The following is a 16,734-nucleotide window of genomic DNA, read 5'->3' on the forward strand; positions in this document are numbered from 1 at the left end:
GGTAACTGGTGCCTTTGCACTTTTGGGTCGCTGGAACAACTCACCCAAACACCAGTTATTGAGAGGGTGCCCACCTGATGACCCTGTAGACTTGCCTGCACTCTTACACACAACTTCAGAAATGAAATGAAACCATTCTTATGTAAGCTAGGTCAAGGGATGTGACTGTGATGTGAAAGGTTTCTGATACCTGAGGGGTTGCTATTTTGTGGCTATTTGGAAGACTAGTGGATAAATAAGGCTGCAAGTAACAAATATTTTTATTGTAGATTTATCTGTTTATTGTATAGATTACTTTCTCAATTAATTGATTAATTGTTTGGTTTATAAAATGTTAGAAAACACTGAAAAATGCCCATCACAATATCATTGAACACAAGGTGACGTCTTCAGGTGTCTTGTTTTGTCCAACCCACAGTCCAAAACCAAAAGATTTTTTATTTAATTTATCATAATGTAAGACCAAGAAAAACAGCATTTCACACATGAGAACCTCGAAAAATCGAATCTTTCGCTTTTTTACTTGAAGAAGAAATAAATCAAAATAGTTATTTTTAATTTTAATAATTATTCAAATCTTCTTTCGATCGGCTAATCGATTAATCATCGCAGCTCTATAGATAAACAGGCCATGGCATTCACATGAAGCTGCCTATCATACCAGTAGGGCCACAGTAGGTTATCCTAAGCAGATGCAATGTAGATATAATGCCTGATTAAGCAGCCTAACGATCAAACAAAACAGAATTACTGGGCTTCCATGACAATGCTCACCCAACTTTTGGCACATTTCACAATGTGTATTGTGAATATGAGAGGATTAGTAAAGGCAAATCAACTCATGATATACTTTATAATGCAGTGAAGTGATGGGAGCCCTCCAGTAATTTATCAAAGGCAGCCAGAAATCCATAGAGCTGCTGTCATCACCTGTTTTTGGCACTGAGCCTTTCTATGGGCAGAACAAGAGAGATTTCTTTGAATGGGTTATTTTCTCAGACTTTACAAAGCTCCTCCAGAGTCACAGAAGACTTTATACAGCTGTTTTCAGCTGTTTCAAGCCTGGTTGTACTCCCCAGTAGTAAACTGACCATTGTGTGTAAAGTTTGTTTCCCTTTAAATGATGTGAATGAATTGATCGATTATTTTAGATCTATGTCATTCCAAAGCTTGTTTTCACGTGACAAGATAAGAAGTCAAATGAGACTGCTGAGTGTGCTCAAGTGTATTGCGTCCTGGATTCAGCACATAAAAGCATGCTGCTGCTGCTGCTGCCCCCCAATAGGAAGCGATTGTTCTCTCACAGTCAAAGACAGTTGAGAAGCACCCAAGGATGGCAGGGTCCCCCCGGGGATCTGTAACAGCGCCATATGCTCGCCTCCGCCGTTGAATCGCTCTCACGCCAACTGTTGCACTGCACCGACCTTTAACCTCAGAATTCATATGCACGGTCACAAACCCACAGCTGATGCATTTGGGCGCAAAAGCCCTCCCTCCTGTCTGATTTTCTTTTTCCCCCGCAAAATCTGCTAACGTGATCAGCCTGTCATCTGTTGTTTTCAGTGAGCAGATTGTGGCGACATGCAGGGGTTCGATGGAGGGAAGTATTCCCACAGTCATTAACTCTGATTTGTACATGTATATCCTACCTATCCTGCCTTATTTCCCATAATACTTTGAAGTTCTAGCAGAAAAACTGCAGTTATATTTTGGCTACATTTTTAGATTTTTTGAAGGTTAAGGCTTAATTCAAGGTTTCAGTTCAGTGATGTGTTGGTTTGACCAGACAGAATGGGGTGTGACTGTAATTTAATTTGGCTGAGGGTCCTTAAAGTCAACATCCACACCCATTCACCCACCTGCTTCCTTTCATATAGGGTCCTACCCAAACCTACACCATAGGGTTTCAAATTACACAGCGGTCCAAATTTACAATGACTGGTGTGTTTGGGGACTAAGCATATGTTTATGGACATTGTATGCTGTAATTTAATTTACTCTGTTTGAAACCGGGTTTGGCTGAAATCTACAAAAGACCACAAATAGAAAGAGCGAAGAAGTAACTGTTCCAGTAAAAGACAGCGGTCCTATGGATGTTAAACTTGGAACTGCTGGTGAACTTTTGGTGACAGTTGATTAGGAAAACTGGTGAGAACTTATCATTTCAGTCAGGGATGCATCCAAGATCAGAACAGATATGTGTAGGTGTGCGTGAGTGGTGGATCGACAAACAGCAGCTTCATGTCCAGTAGAAACATTTATACACTTGGCCTAGGATTGATAAATATTATACTGTATATGTAGAGTGCCGGCATTTAACATAATTTGCCATTAAAACGTATGGTAGTTATTATTTGGTTGAGATAGTAATTAGACATACTACTAGTCACCTACCAAATTTTATTTACATTTAGGCACGATTTTAAGGTTCTATACTTGAGAATTTTAATTTTATGCTACATCTACTCCAGTTATTTCAGGGGGGAATATTGCACCACTAGGCTACATTTATTAGACAGCTATAGATTAGAAGAAGAAGAAATAGGCTATATATAATATTTTGAAGGGTTTATTGGTTTATTTATTAACTTGATTAGTAGACATTCTAGATTAATCATAGGCCAAAAATAGGAACAACTTCTGAGTTGAGATTGGATGGTATCCTACAATTTCCTGATCAGACTCAGTCTGCTTTGACTTGTGTATGCAGGACTCAGGTGGAGTAGTTTAGATTGAACTAGATGGACTTTACCTTCATTTAGGTAAAGGATCTGAATATTTTTCACTGGTCTTAATTCCCCATTTCCTCCAACAAGGCCGCATCTCTGATAGCCCACGTTGTGTCTTGATGATCAAGTGTCAGTCAAGAGTCATGAGGGCCAGCAGCAGCCTGTGTGTGTGTGTGTGTGTGTGTGTGTGTGTGTGTGTGTGTGTGTGTGTGTGTGTGTGTGTGTGTGCGCGTGTGTGTGTGTGTGTGTGTGTGTGCGCGCGTGCTGCTGGGTCCCTTTGAAGAATCTAATCTCGCTTGTATCCATTGTGGGACTTTTGACGCTCCTCTGTCAAATGGGCGCAGCTTTGATCACCGTGACTCCTCCGACGTTCACACCCGGGTCCAGTTTGTGAACACCCACCACCTCCTCCTCCTCCTCCTCCGCCCGGGTGTGTTAATTATTCCTTCAAGAAAACTCATCTGACAACAGACAATGAACAACGTGAACAACTGTGATTTTCACCAAATATTAGGCCTACTGGTCTCGAATATGTTGTGAAAAACGAGGGAAAATGTTTTTGTTGTTTTGTTTGGTTTTTTTGCGGGTGGAAACCGGCTACTCATTGTTTCATTTCTTTAGAGGAACTGAGGGCCCATGTAGCTCTGCGAGGCCCGCCGCCGGTGATGGCTGGTCCAGACAGGATCTAACAGCCCCGTGTTAATATGCTCATTGTATCTGAGGTGAGAGTGAAGACACTTGGAGAGGTGCGACTCTTTCACGTCCTCGTGGTGAGAAGGGACGGCAGGTTGGTAGAGTGATTATACATTTTAATGTTCAGCTCATGGGACTTTTTGCCTGTTGCAACAAAGGCCATTTTGTGAGAACATATATAGTAATAACAGTGTAAAATATGCACATGACAAAGTCTTTTTTTGTGTGGCTGTGATTGAATGAGCCAAGCAATCAAACTTCAGTCTCAGTGTTCTTAATAGTTTATTGGCCTAAATCACAAATGATCCTGCCATCCTTTAAGAGAACAGCAATGAAAAGTAATTTTTCAACAATAAATTAACATTCCCTGACAATATTTTTTACCTCAAATATTTTCCTGAAGAAATCCTTTTTACCCATATATATATTTTTTAGTTTTTATCCTGTTTCCTGTCCTGATACATTGAGTCAAGTCAGACAACAGCTTTTGACTTCCATTATTTATTTATCAAATTCAGACATTTTACTTGCATTTCTAAACATCATTACAACATAAATTGGTCATTCTAAAGGAGGCTACTGGTCCAATAAACTACAGGCCTTTATGAAATACAATAGAAATATTTATATTAATCAGAGGCATTGCCAAACTTCTCGGTTTTACTAAAAGAGCTTTTCTCCACATACAAATCCTATATACACAGAGTTATTGACACAAAACAGTGTGAACTTGAACTGTTCCTTATCTGTCCTTTGTTGGGTTGTAAGTGAATGCTGAGAGGGAAGGTTTCATCTTTCTCCAGGTGTAAAGAAAAGCCACAACAGAGGACTCAAAGCCAGGGAGTCACTACTGAAAAGGAAAGGGGGAGTACTTTCAGGAGGCACCAAGCTGCAGGGGCCCTTGAGAGGAGGGCCCCGCTAATGAGATAAAGGAAAACTCCAACCTTTAACCCTCTGTTAGACATTTTTCGGTGATATCCAAAGCACTTGAGTGTTTTTCTGATGAAATTTTGTTCCATCAACTTGCACTGTACTTATACTTCATTGAGTGATTTCCTACATTTCCCAGACTGCCTAGGAAAGGGTGTAAACTTGCTGCATTCAGTTGTGGATGAAGAGAAAAGCCACAGTCATGGTTCCTCACCAAACGCAAAAAGAGATCTGCAGTTGCACTGCATTTTGGTCAACTGAGGCTGTTTTCAGTGGACAGATTGGTCTCTCCGTGTCCTAAAGAAAGCTAATTTAATTATTGAACATCAATGTGGGGAATCCAGAAAAAAAATCCACGTTATTGAGCCCAGAAATGCAAGGTACACAACCAAAAATGGTTATTTTCAAAGTGTTGATGTGTAGTAGGGTGGAATTTTCCCTTCCAGTAAGAGGCCCAGTGTCACATCTTTAAAGAAAGCCCACAAAACCTGCGTCAACATATCCCAACTGCATCCCATCCAAACCCCAGACCCCTACCAGGGTCTCCACATAGACCGAGGGTAGGTCATGGTGGGCATGCTCAGGGCCTCCCTGTTCTCCAAGCCCTCAGTGGAGCTCTGGTTGTGCTCACTGTCGGTCTCGTCCAGGTCGGAGCACAGGTCCTCGCTGGACGTGGTGGAGGGGGCCGGGGAGAGGGCCGCCGAGGACGAGCCGCTGGACAGACTCCTTCCTCCAGGTGAAACCAGAGTCGCGCAGAGCGCCTCGCCGTCTCCGTGCCAAGTGCTGCCGTTACTCCCAGAAGTGTCAGTGATTAGATCCATTAGCACGTCCTGGAGGTGGTCCTCGTTCAGGGGCATACACTCCAGTAGATGGTTGAGGAGCTCCGCTGCCACCGTTGCATCTATTCCAGGACAGCTGGACACAAACATATGGACCTCATGCATGCACTGGATGTAGCCGGCCGCAAACCTCTCACTGGCTTCTCGGTTGAGTGTATCTGTTTCTGTGGAAGGAGAGAGAAAGACTATGAAATGACCGTACTGCAGTTGGACTGCTGGTGATCCCAGCCACGTCATTATCAGTTGGGTGGTTTGCATTTCTCGTGACTTTAAGGAGTGGTGTGAGACATTTGCCGCTATTTCCTGAGTAATCAGATTAAACCTATTGATAAAATACCACAAAATGACTTTTATAGCCTCTAAATCGGTGGTTGCCAACCGTTTTGTCTTGTGATCCTTTAATTCGAAGAAATGTCTACTTGCAACCCCTCTTTATTGGTTCCATATGCCTACCAGTTGTTCCCAGTTCACCCAGAATGATTTTTTTTTTTTTGTTTAATTTGAATGTTTTTTAAAGTCCAGAAGAAGTAAAATGATCCAGTAATTGAATTGGGCAATATTTTTTTGTGTGATATCAGTGTCATAATATCAGACTGGACATCAGCTGGGATTGTGAATCAAAATATGGTGATACATCTTTAATATTGCCTTTCTCTTAGTGGTTAAATTACAGTTAAGTTATAATATTTCTGAATTATTCTAGCTGAGTGACATGAACACCTGTTTGGTTGCATATCTATATTGATAATGAAATTTTCTCCAAAATATCAGTATGTTATCAATGCTGTTGGGCTCAAAATACTGCCATACTTGATTTTGTGGAGTTTGATATTTAGCCAACAAAAAGATGACAAGAACATTGTCATTTGGTTTCTATGATCATGCATAGGGCCGATTACTGGGTCTGAAGATATAAGAGGACGCAAACCGCAAACAGTTGTCAGGGTGTAACTGAAAAGTAATGTAGGCTAAGTCTTTCCCCAGTATCATTCCCCTGAACTGCTTAGTAAGCCTGTGTAGCAAAGAGTGCAAGATGAACAGACCTCGGGTTCGGTTCTTCAATATGTCCTCCACCTTTTTCACCGTCATCTCCAGCACCTCTGCGTTCTCCATCTTGGAATGAAACTGTGGAAACAACCAGAGGCTCCGTCAGAACCCAAACCTGACTCTGTATCACAAGGACAGGTGAGCTGAGGTGCAGTATGCGCGCCGTACTCACGTCTGTATCTGCCAGCAAAGTCCGCAGCTCCTGCAAACTCTCATTGATGCGAGCTCGCCTCTTCTTCTCCACCAGAGGTTTCCTAGTCTGCAAGAACACAAAGATCACACTTCATTCAGCGGCGGAAACTTACCGCATCTCACTCTGCGATTCACTTATACCTGCACTAGGCTTCCTCTTGAGCTAAACATTGTTGGCATAAAACTATGCAGTTTGCAGCGATCCTAAATGCATTACAGTCACCGCCGTGACAAGTGTGTCCTGAGAGTGCCTGCAATTCCCCCGACAGTCCCGGCTGTATACCTTTCTGTCCGCTTTCTGAATCCCGTAGTCGGACTCATCTTCTTCCATATCCAGTCCAGCGTTGCAGGGCCGAGCCGAGGGGGCCATGTTGGTTGGATCTCCCACTGCTGCTTTTTCCTCGTCAGCGAGGGGCAGCTGGCAAACGGAACCGGTTTCAGGAAGAAAGAGAGAGAGAGAGAGGCGCCTTGTGTTTATTGTGCAATCCTAGTGAGACGTGTTGCTGGCGCTGAGTGGCTGTTGTTAGTATTTATAGGGGCTTATTAACATGTGAATAGGGGCTGAGCTGCTCTCGCTGGGGGACAACAGAGCGCACACGGCCGGAGCCAATGAGCGCCCACTCCCTTTGTCTCCGGTCAGCCCACATCCATGGGTCAGCCCCGGTCTGCGCCCCGAGGAGCTGGATGGGCTTTAATCAGACAGTTTGTTGGGTTAGGGGACCGACCGCTCTGTTTTTCTGCCCACTGTTGGCACTGATCAACTATGTGCACCTCCAATCAGCTGTACAAAATGAAGTATCATGCAGCAGCTGGATGGGCTGTGAGAGTGCCACCTACACTACACCTTAGTTTGTAAATAAAACTCTGTGATAAATGTTCTAATATCTGTTAGATGTAGCCTTTGGATTATTCTTTTATTCAAGAGACTAACGTTCAGTGTATAGAAAATATACTTTGGTGACATTATTCAAAAATAGTGATTTGTATTTAATTCATTTTCAGACCACTTCTACGCGTCAGAGCATCTCTTTACTACCAGTGAGTAGACTCTCTGCTCTGTCTGTTTTTCTGCCCTACCCATTCTTCCTTCTGCTGCCTTTTTGTGTCCGAGCCTCAGCAGATTTACCCGGCTGTTTGGCGGATGTAACGCGATGCCTTCAGTTGGCAGCTGCTGCTGGCGGCCCCTCGGCCCAAACTGAATCAGCCGGGGGAATTAAGGGCCCTTCTCCAAAGAAAGCGACAGGTGTTGGCCTGCGCCTCATTTGTTCTCCCCGTTGTTTAGTGACTTCTGATTTGTGTGCAACTGCATTCTCACGTTGCCTGGTCTGTCGTAAGAAAGTCTATAATATCTGGTTGACTTTGCAGATAACCTACACCATTCCTGCTACACGGTCCCTTTATTGTAATGTGGTGTGTGTATAAACATGCAAATTATGAAGCTATCATCCTTTAACAACATTTGGACAGTGTACATTTAAATGATGCTGATGCTTGTGCTATCAGTATTGGACTTTCTTCGTTTGGACGTGCTGGTTTAGTCCTTTGCGCACAATGTCTATTTGTTTATGTCTAATAAGAGCTCTCAACCCTCTGGTATTATCTTGCGAACCATCCCCACAATAGAGCAGTTCTGTCTGCTCGGAAAAGGAGCATGCAGGCATCTGTGCCACCTTCCAGGTAAATGCAATAATGTGTTTTCAGTTGCTCTTTTACGCACGGTACTTCCACAGCTTCTCAGCATTTCCGCAAAAAGCACCACAAAACTCTAGTGCCCCAAATGAAGGAAGAGTTTCAGACCTTTCAAGTGGTGGGTTTTTGGCACCTCGCCACCCCCAGATCCCTGTTCCAGATCTTTAATGGTGTGGACTGTGGAGAGAGCAGCTGTCTCGGCTCGCTTTTGTTGGTGCGCTCCGCTGAGGACCAGCCCCCTTCCTCTCTTCAGACCCGCCGCCTGGCTTCATGTGGCGGCCAATCATAACGGCAATAATAGTGGGAGAATGGGCCATATGCGAGTTTCTACTTTTCAAAACCCAGTGATGAATTACATCTTTATTAAAACGTAAATGTGGAGATGGCTGGAGATGAAAGTGCTCCCAAACCCCTCTTTCAAACGTCACTGGGTTCCTCATCTGATTATTTTTTGTCTACCAGAGGCCAAATAAAACTAGTAAAGCAGAGTGTCCGTGTCATATAAAACCATATACACAATTAGTCCCCTTGGAACTACTTTCCACCAAAGAAATAGTCGCTATGGAAATTGTTATAGTAGGAAAAGCACAAGTGTTACAAATGACATTATTGATGGCTCTGTTTTATGTGTCCCAATGAGCCATAACAGTGTGGAATTCCGCCATTGTTAATTTTATTATTTATACCTGTGCTCTTCCTGACATGTCGAAATGTCCAAAAGCTTTGAGCACCACAAATGAAATTCCATTCACCTCCATTATATTGACTGGGCCTCACCTCATCACATAAAACAGAATCTATAAGAAAATATGTTGCTTTGTGATTTGGGTGCACTGACCATTCACCCAAATCACAATGTTGGTCACTAGGGGGCAGAAAAACTTCTAAACACCTGACATATTATCAACATATAAAGTTGTTGTAGCAAACAGACATTAAACAGCAACATCTTTTTCATGGCGGACATTTTGACATGTCACAGTAGGAAAAGCACAGGTGTAAATAATAAAATTAATGATGGCTGAATTCCATTTAGCTGCTTCAGTTTCAGGGTCCTGGACCATATTGTGCATGCTGTCTCACTGTTACACTCTTAGTGTTTACTGGGACACTTGAACGCATTATTAATATTATAAAGAGTACGGTCTAAACATGCTCTATAGGAAAAGTGCAATGAGATAACATCTGCTATGGATTGGCGCTATATAAATAAAAGTGAATTGAAATTGAATTGAATTATTAGAGCTATTAGTAGACGACACCTGTGCTTTTCCTACTGTGACAAATCAAAATGTCAGCTGTGAAAAAGGCCTGCATTCACTCTCGTTTTAGCTAGGTTTGGTATAGCTAGCTCACTAGCTAGCTGCTAACTTTGTCTGTCTGACATTTTTTGCTAGGCAGGTGGTGTGTTTATCTGAGTTTATTTACTGAAAACACCTGTCTGCTGCTGCTGGAAACATGGTGCGACTGAACTATTCAGTACTTGCAGTTGCAGCCATTAAAACAATGAGGCAGAAGAGGCTAAAAGAACCACTGAGCTTTAGAATTGGGTCATATCATTTGCTGTTTTATTACTGCGAGCGACCCATTTCACAGTATTTACATGACTTGATTTAAAATGTACATCCAAAATTGATTAATGCAGCTTTAAAAATGTTCTAAAAAATGTTAACTGACTATAAAAAGGTTAGTTTCTAGGCTAATATCTTTCATTTTGTTCAGGCACAAGACTGTTGATGCTAATTTGTACCTAATCCTTCAATGGTAAAAACCCAGATTGACTATTGTAATAAACACTTAAACAGGCCTCATTTGCTAATTATATTTTCATATCCATGTCTGTATGATTATATTAGTAAATAACCTGATGAGTAAACAGTTTGGATCTCCTTGTGAGACCAAGGGAAGCTGTTATATGTCAGGGGCTTATGTCCTGTTCTTCTGTACTGCATGGCCACTATAGAAGACATTTCAAAACATAATTGACAAGAGCAATTGTACATGAACAAGATTGTTGAAGTTGCATTGAAGTTGAATACAATCTGAAGAGTGTACAATAAGTTTTATTATTATTAATGTTTGGGTTAATCATACAGCAAAGGAAAAAGACATAAAAATCTATGCAATGCAATAGATCTAAGAAGCAAGTGGTCTAAGAAGCAAAGTCATGCCTTAAAATATCAAATAAATAAAGCTGTTAATACAATAAATATATGAAAGATTAATAAGAGCCTTCTATAATGCAGGCTACAAGAAGTCGACTTCTGAAGGGAAGTACTGAGAAAAGGTCTGTATAGAATCATTATAGCACACCTACAATAATAATCACTGGAACAAAACTGCCCCACGTTTGTCTTCTGAGCAGCATATCTATAAGATACATAACAGAGGATGGTCTAACAAAATGGAGAACCAAGATCATTAATCCACCAGTTCACCAGGGCCTCCACATCTCCAGCATTCCCAGGTGGGAGCTGTGCAGTCCCGGTCTCTCTCGGTGCCCAGCCCCATGGCAGGTGGGCCCTTCTCTCTGGTGCTGCCTCCCGGCACAGGGGTCTCCTCTGAGGGGTGTGCCGGGGAGCCCCGTGCCTGGGTTGGCCATAGGAGGAACATCATGTCTGGCTGTGGGCTGAAGGGGGCGTTCATCAGTGGACCTGGGCAGGGACTTGAGGAGGTGGTTGAGCAGGCGGGAGCCCAGAGTTCTGTCCATCCAGTCACAGGTGAGCAGCATGTTGTGGACCTCGTGCATGCACTGGATGTACCCGGTGCTGTATTTCTGCTGGGCCTCCAGGCCCAATGTGGGGTCTGCAGGAGAAAAGGGAGGAGGTGTGAAGTTATAGCAACCCCTGGTGGTGATAGCACAACATGCATCCAGTAAAGCAGCTTCCACTGATCCGGTTTCCCATCAGAAAGCTGAGCAACACAATATTAGTATTAAAAACAATAAGACCACATTACATTACCTCTTATCATCACTTTACAGCTAAATACATTTTGCCGCTCCTGAGATACACGTTATGTGCTGATGCTGCTCTCTGGTGACTAATGTCAACTAGGTCAAGGGATCTCAAGCTATTTCATGACATATTTCACTTCATATTGCCCAACATTGACCCAAGGAGTAAATGATTGGGATAACAGCCAGTATTATAGGGGTCAATAAAAACTATAATCCAGAGTAATCTTACATTAGACACACACACAAGTGCACAGAGCAATGTTACTTACCGTTTAGTTTGTTACTCTGGATGTTTTGCAGATGTTTCACTGTCATCTCTAGAATATCGGCCTTTTCCAGTTTGGATTGCTGTTGAGAGACAAGCAACCTTCAAGTTAACTTGATTCAGCCTCCACTGTTTACTTGTAGAGGAGACGACACACGTGAGGAAAATACTCACATCAAGTCTGAAAGCTCCGATCACAGTTTCTTTCAGCTGATCCAAACAATTGTTTATCCTCTCTCGTCGTTTCCTCTCAATGAGCGGCTTTCTCAGCTGTAAGGGTAAAAACAAAATATAACGTCGGTTAAAGGCAGCCGGGATGATGAGGAACAATGCTGGAGTGTGTGTGGCCCACACTGTATCCTAAAGGAGAAATCGATCTAAAGTGTATCCAATACCTTTCTCTCCTCCTTAGCACTGGGATGTTTCCCCACGTTGTGCACCATAGATGAGGCAGTCATGTTTCTTCTCGGGTGTCTGTGCGCTTGTGCCTCCTCCAATCTCAGCGCGTCTCTAGGGCCCTCGGCGCGGCACGGCCCTCTTATTTATGGTGCGCAATTAGCATGTGAATGCTCCAACTCTTTGGCTGCGGGATTTTCCCACACACGGGGTCCCATCAGTCAAGACTGACAGGTCACTGGCTCCATTCAATAACCGAGAGACCCGGCCTAGAAAGAAAAAAATACTCACAAGCGACAGATGTCCAGCCTGAAAACTGCACTACCCTCCAACACCCCAACAAAAAAACTGCAGTTTCCTCTTCTCCCAGGGATGAACAAGAGTGTGCAGTTACCGTGCTGTACTCCGGGGCCCCTCGCCTATTCTTTTCAGGAGCAACATTTCACTACCCGCAAAAAGGCCAAACCTATTCCCTCAAAGCTCACAGGAAGACACAATAGACTGACAAATCACTTGAGAGATCTGCCCATACACAGTAGTTCTCTAATCATTTGTATCAGCTATTAATAGGGTATTTTACTTCTGATTCTGAACACCTCTTCTGTGTAAAACCAGCTGGCTGCAGCAGGACAGTCAGACTAACAGCGACACAGCACACCTCTCCTTCTTCAGAAATATGGCAGGACTGAGCAACATTCTTGCAGTGTGGCCTATTTATCCGGCTTTGACCACTCTCCGTGTTTTCAAATGTCGGACATCTGCTGTTTACTGTTAGCGAGCAGATGTCAGATTGACCAGATGTCCCCCTACCTTTGGGTCCCTTAAAGCGAGGGCCCCTGTTTTAGAGCCACGCGACTGCCAGGCGAATGCCGGGTCGTGGGAACCGGAGCCGAACAAAGACCGCTATTCATTCAAACCTAATCAGCATGAAGAGCGTACTGACCTCCAGTGAGGGTGGGCAGTCCGGCCGAGGAGGAGGACGCGGAGGCTTTGGCAGGTGACCAGTGGACCAGTGCCGTAGCCAGGTGTAATGGATAGGAACCGACCCAACATGCTGCAAAGATATCAGCCAAGTCAATCAATTAGATCGGAAAATCATCAATTAGGGCAATCTGAATACCTCAAAAAGGGTTTCATTTTCTTTCAAGTTTCAATGCCAACTTGCTTTTTGCAGTCTTTGCCATGGGAAACGAAATGTCGAGGTTCTTCAAGTCTTTGAGTTTTACTGTAATCAATTTCCCTATATGCCCCTATAGGACTTGTATGTGTCCAAGGGTTTCATTGCTGATAGATTTAATGGGTTGTTTAATGACACTCTGCATCCTGGAGAAAATATGGGAAAAAAATACTCCCTTTAAAGACCGCACACACACACACCTCATTTGATTCATAAAGTTTGTTCTGCCACTGATATGTCCCTCCACCTTGCCATTTTAAAGTACCCTGTCATCATTTTTTCATGATGCAAAGTAGATGTTTTGGCCTACATGAAATTATTATTGATACTTTTAACAAGCAGGAATTTGATAACAATTAAAGACAGAATCTGTCTTTGCGTGCCCATCTCATATACAAATATAGTCCTCGAAGACAACAGGTGGCCAAAACAAGGTGTGCCTCAGAGGGTCAATAAAAACAATATAAATCATCCTACAGGGATTATGAATGCCTACAGAAAATTTAATCACTGTAAAAATTAAAAATTTGGGAACTCAAAATTTCAAGGCAGCACACTTCAATAAAATTTCAAGTTAGACGATAAAACGTTATTTCTTCTGCATCTGATTTTGTCCAATATAAATCTTCAGTTCTGTTAAGGTTCTCCAAGTTGAAGTAACTTATAATTACACATTGTCCAATTTGACCTCTGTACATCTACTCTTAGATAAAGTAACTTAAATTTGTACATTGCCCCCACTTGTAATTTTTGTTTTCCATCTGGTTTGTTGTCCCGTTATGTTCATTGTGTTATTAGCAAAATACTGTCAAGAGTGATCCACTGTGAGATACCGTTATGCTTTGTTTTACAGCATCATAGAAATGACCATGTGACACATAACAAACTTCCATCATGTAACTGTCTTCTAGAAAAAAATACATTGCATGCTGTAATATACAGTATATATATGCTAATAAGCTAACAATGTTTCTAAACAACTGCATTTGATGAGTTACGTGAACAAGCAATTGGGCATTTAATCTTTCCTGACCTGATATAAAACTGATAAACTGATCTATTTACATTGAGTTAATAATAAAAGATGAGGTTGGTTTAATATCTGATTTAATAACTGATTATGAGAATTTACAGTGTAGAGGCGTCTGTTATAAAGAGTGGGCTCTGAAAGTTGGTTTTCCTCCAAACAATTTAACAGAACTTTCTGACTTTGTAATGAATCACAGCTAACGATAGAATATAGTCAACAGAAGACAAAAGCTTGGTTTGTTGGCACAACTTCATTTTTAATCTAAATGCTGATATATTTCTAATTCCTAACAACTTGTAATCCCCATTTATGCCAAATAATATACTGTAAACTGGTGTTTTTACAGTGATTTCAATAATACCAGTAGTTGTAAGGATATCTTGCCATTATGCCAATATCAGTCTTCAAGGGTTTCAGTCCCAGATGGAAAAAATAAGTTTGTACTCTGTCACACAGTGCACTTCCTCAGTGTAGTCCATGGAGGTTATTAATGTTAATGTTATTGACATGTTACTGTAGCATGACAATATGTGAAATACAGTAGAGCAAGTCCTTTAATTTCCCTTCTTTATGTCACTAAAGATGTCATACCTCTGCCACCTCCACCAGTCTGATGTGTTGGTAACAGTTAGCATCAGAATTAATTTATGCTGCAAGTAAACTTGAGTTTGTCTCCCAAAGGAATACAAATGTCAAATATCATAATATGTGTCAATTAGAATAGAAGAAAAAAAAATCTTTATTCATATACCACTTGACAAAACTAGTAAAATAAAAGGCACAATTATATAAAACAGTAAAAGGTCATTATTTTCTGAAAGTGAAAAAAAGTGGTGTGTTATGATTCAAAACAGCAAGGGGAAGACCAGTCCAAATTTATATGACACAAACAAAAACAAAAAATACAATAAAAATGTAATAAATTTAAACAAACAACACATTTAAAAATCAAAGCAAAAGGAGAATGGGACAGTGAGTGTGTATGTGTGCTGTGAAACAAAGTCATTATTAAACAAATGCAATTATATTGGAGATGAGGAATATCAAGTAAAATAATGTAAAATTCAATTACATCTTATAATTCATTCATAATTAATTAACTACCACCATTTTTGCAATCAACCATGAACACATCTAAATTCAACACACTTGCATGCTTAAGACAAAACTTATTAAATGAAGAAAGTTAAACTCTGCTGAAAGTAAATAGTAGTAATGAGAATGTTCCTAATCAATACCTATGGGCAGGAGTTAGGGATCCCTGAAACATTTTTCTTAGGTAGGCTAACATTCTTTCTTGTGAACTAATAACAAAAACTTAATCAAAACTGATGGAAGCATGGAAAAATATAGTCATCATTTGAGGATGCAGCTTTTCTCCTCTGTCTTTTTCTTGTTTTTTCTTTTTCCCCTTCTCATCTTCTGTTTTTTTTTTTTCAAAATGGAAGATCTTTCCATCAGGCTGCTTTATCCATTTCAGTCTGACTGGTTCACCCAGGTCGTAGTCCTTCAGTCACTGTTTGAACTGAGCAGAAACATTTTTTGTTGTTTTTTTAATTTAGGTACAAAGTGTAGGACTTTAAACTTTCGTAGTATGGCAATATCCAATGGTAGTATCAACAGGACTAGTCAGCTTCCAGCTCTGTGAGGCCATACTTAGCACTGAGCTCAAAGCACTGCTGTGTCTAACATCAGCATACTAATATGCACAATGACAGTGGTAAGAAGGTTTGTGTTGTGTTTGCTATGTTCACCATCTTAGTTTAGTGTGTTAGCATGCTAACACTGAGTGTCTGTACCAAATTTCATGGCAATCCATCCATTAGTAGTACCAAGCCACTAGTGCAGCTAAAAAAGACTTTGTGGTAGACAGCATATGGCATAATGCATGCTGCTAATCCCCTCATTAAAAAAAAAATCACATAGTAGCTTTAATTAGTCAAACACATCAGCAAAGAAATATATCCACACATTGTTCAAGAGGCTATGCAGGATCTTTAGGTTTAAAAAATGCCTGAAATATGAAAATGCAAATCTTTATACTCAAATATCATTACCTGCTGAAAAATAGCGTCTAATAGTCTGATTTTGTCAGCATCACCTTCACTACCTGCTTCCTCCATGCCGTGATAGTAATTTTATAATGATGATATGTTAATATAGTACACGGTAAAATTGAAAGCCATGTCACAAGCAGGTTTTGTGTACATTGACTTTTCAGAACTTAATTGTAGATCATAACTCACCTTCGCTGCAGACAAAAGCATATTTGTCGTTACAAAGCCGTGCATCCTATGTACTGTGAGTTGTAGTCACACATGAATGTTTGATTTTATCAGGCTGACCCTTATTCCAGTTGCTGATTGAAGTCATATGCACGGGCTGACCATCTGACCACTTCCATGACTCTCTATACAGGCCGATCCATGCAAATTTCTCTATGATCTTCTTTAGAATAAAAGTCATTATGTAGACATCTCAACAAAAATTGCACTCATACAATGACCAAGAACAGTGCTTTACTGAGCTAAATGCTAATGTCATCATGCTAACATGCTCACAATGCTAAGATACTGATGCTTAGCAGCATGGGAGGATCCAGGAGCTTTATTCAGCTCTGTGTATTGTATCCACATGTTATGGTACACAGAGGCTGGACCCAAAAGCACAACTAGCACAGAGGGAGTAGAAGTAGTTAGTTTCAGTTTATTGTAAAAACACAAGGAGGAACCAGGAATGTGAGGAAGAGCTGGGTAGATATACTGCCAGGTACTGATTGGTGAATGGA

The 16,734-nt window shown here is 41.3% G+C and overlaps 2 protein-coding genes and 1 long non-coding RNA gene across 3 annotated transcripts; all 3 read right to left on the reverse strand.

The window, feature by feature from the left end:
- Positions 1–3,687: 3,687 nt before the first annotated feature.
- Positions 3,688–7,002, reverse strand: her13 (hairy-related 13). The gene is made up of 4 exons (XM_044201281.1): positions 6,714–7,002; positions 6,411–6,497; positions 6,235–6,316; positions 3,688–5,355 (listed from the first exon to the last, which is right to left on the reverse strand). Exons 1-4 carry the CDS (start codon positions 6,798–6,800, stop codon positions 4,886–4,888), a joined length of 726 nt encoding a protein of 241 aa, XP_044057216.1. The 5' UTR covers positions 6,801–7,002; the 3' UTR covers positions 3,688–4,885.
- A 3,160-nt stretch (positions 7,003–10,162) lies between these two features.
- her8.2 (hairy-related 8.2) lies at positions 10,163–12,056 on the reverse strand. Its single transcript, XM_044201282.1, has 4 exons — positions 11,739–12,056; positions 11,518–11,613; positions 11,348–11,426; positions 10,163–10,924 (listed from the first exon to the last, which is right to left on the reverse strand). The coding sequence occupies exons 1-4, from the start codon at positions 11,799–11,801 to the stop codon at positions 10,554–10,556; spliced, it is 609 nt and encodes a 202-aa protein (XP_044057217.1). The 5' UTR covers positions 11,802–12,056; the 3' UTR covers positions 10,163–10,553.
- A 3,293-nt stretch (positions 12,057–15,349) lies between these two features.
- On the reverse strand, positions 15,350–16,659 carry LOC122878482. The gene is made up of 2 exons (XR_006378496.1): positions 16,193–16,659; positions 15,350–15,471 (listed from the first exon to the last, which is right to left on the reverse strand). It is a non-coding gene; the product is annotated as an uncharacterized LOC122878482 (long non-coding RNA).
- Between the last annotated feature and the right edge of the window lie 75 nt (positions 16,660–16,734).

The sequence above is a fragment of the Siniperca chuatsi genome, linkage group LG7, assembly GCF_020085105.1.
Source record: "Siniperca chuatsi isolate FFG_IHB_CAS linkage group LG7, ASM2008510v1, whole genome shotgun sequence".
Taxonomy (NCBI): domain Eukaryota; kingdom Metazoa; phylum Chordata; class Actinopteri; order Centrarchiformes; family Sinipercidae; genus Siniperca; species Siniperca chuatsi.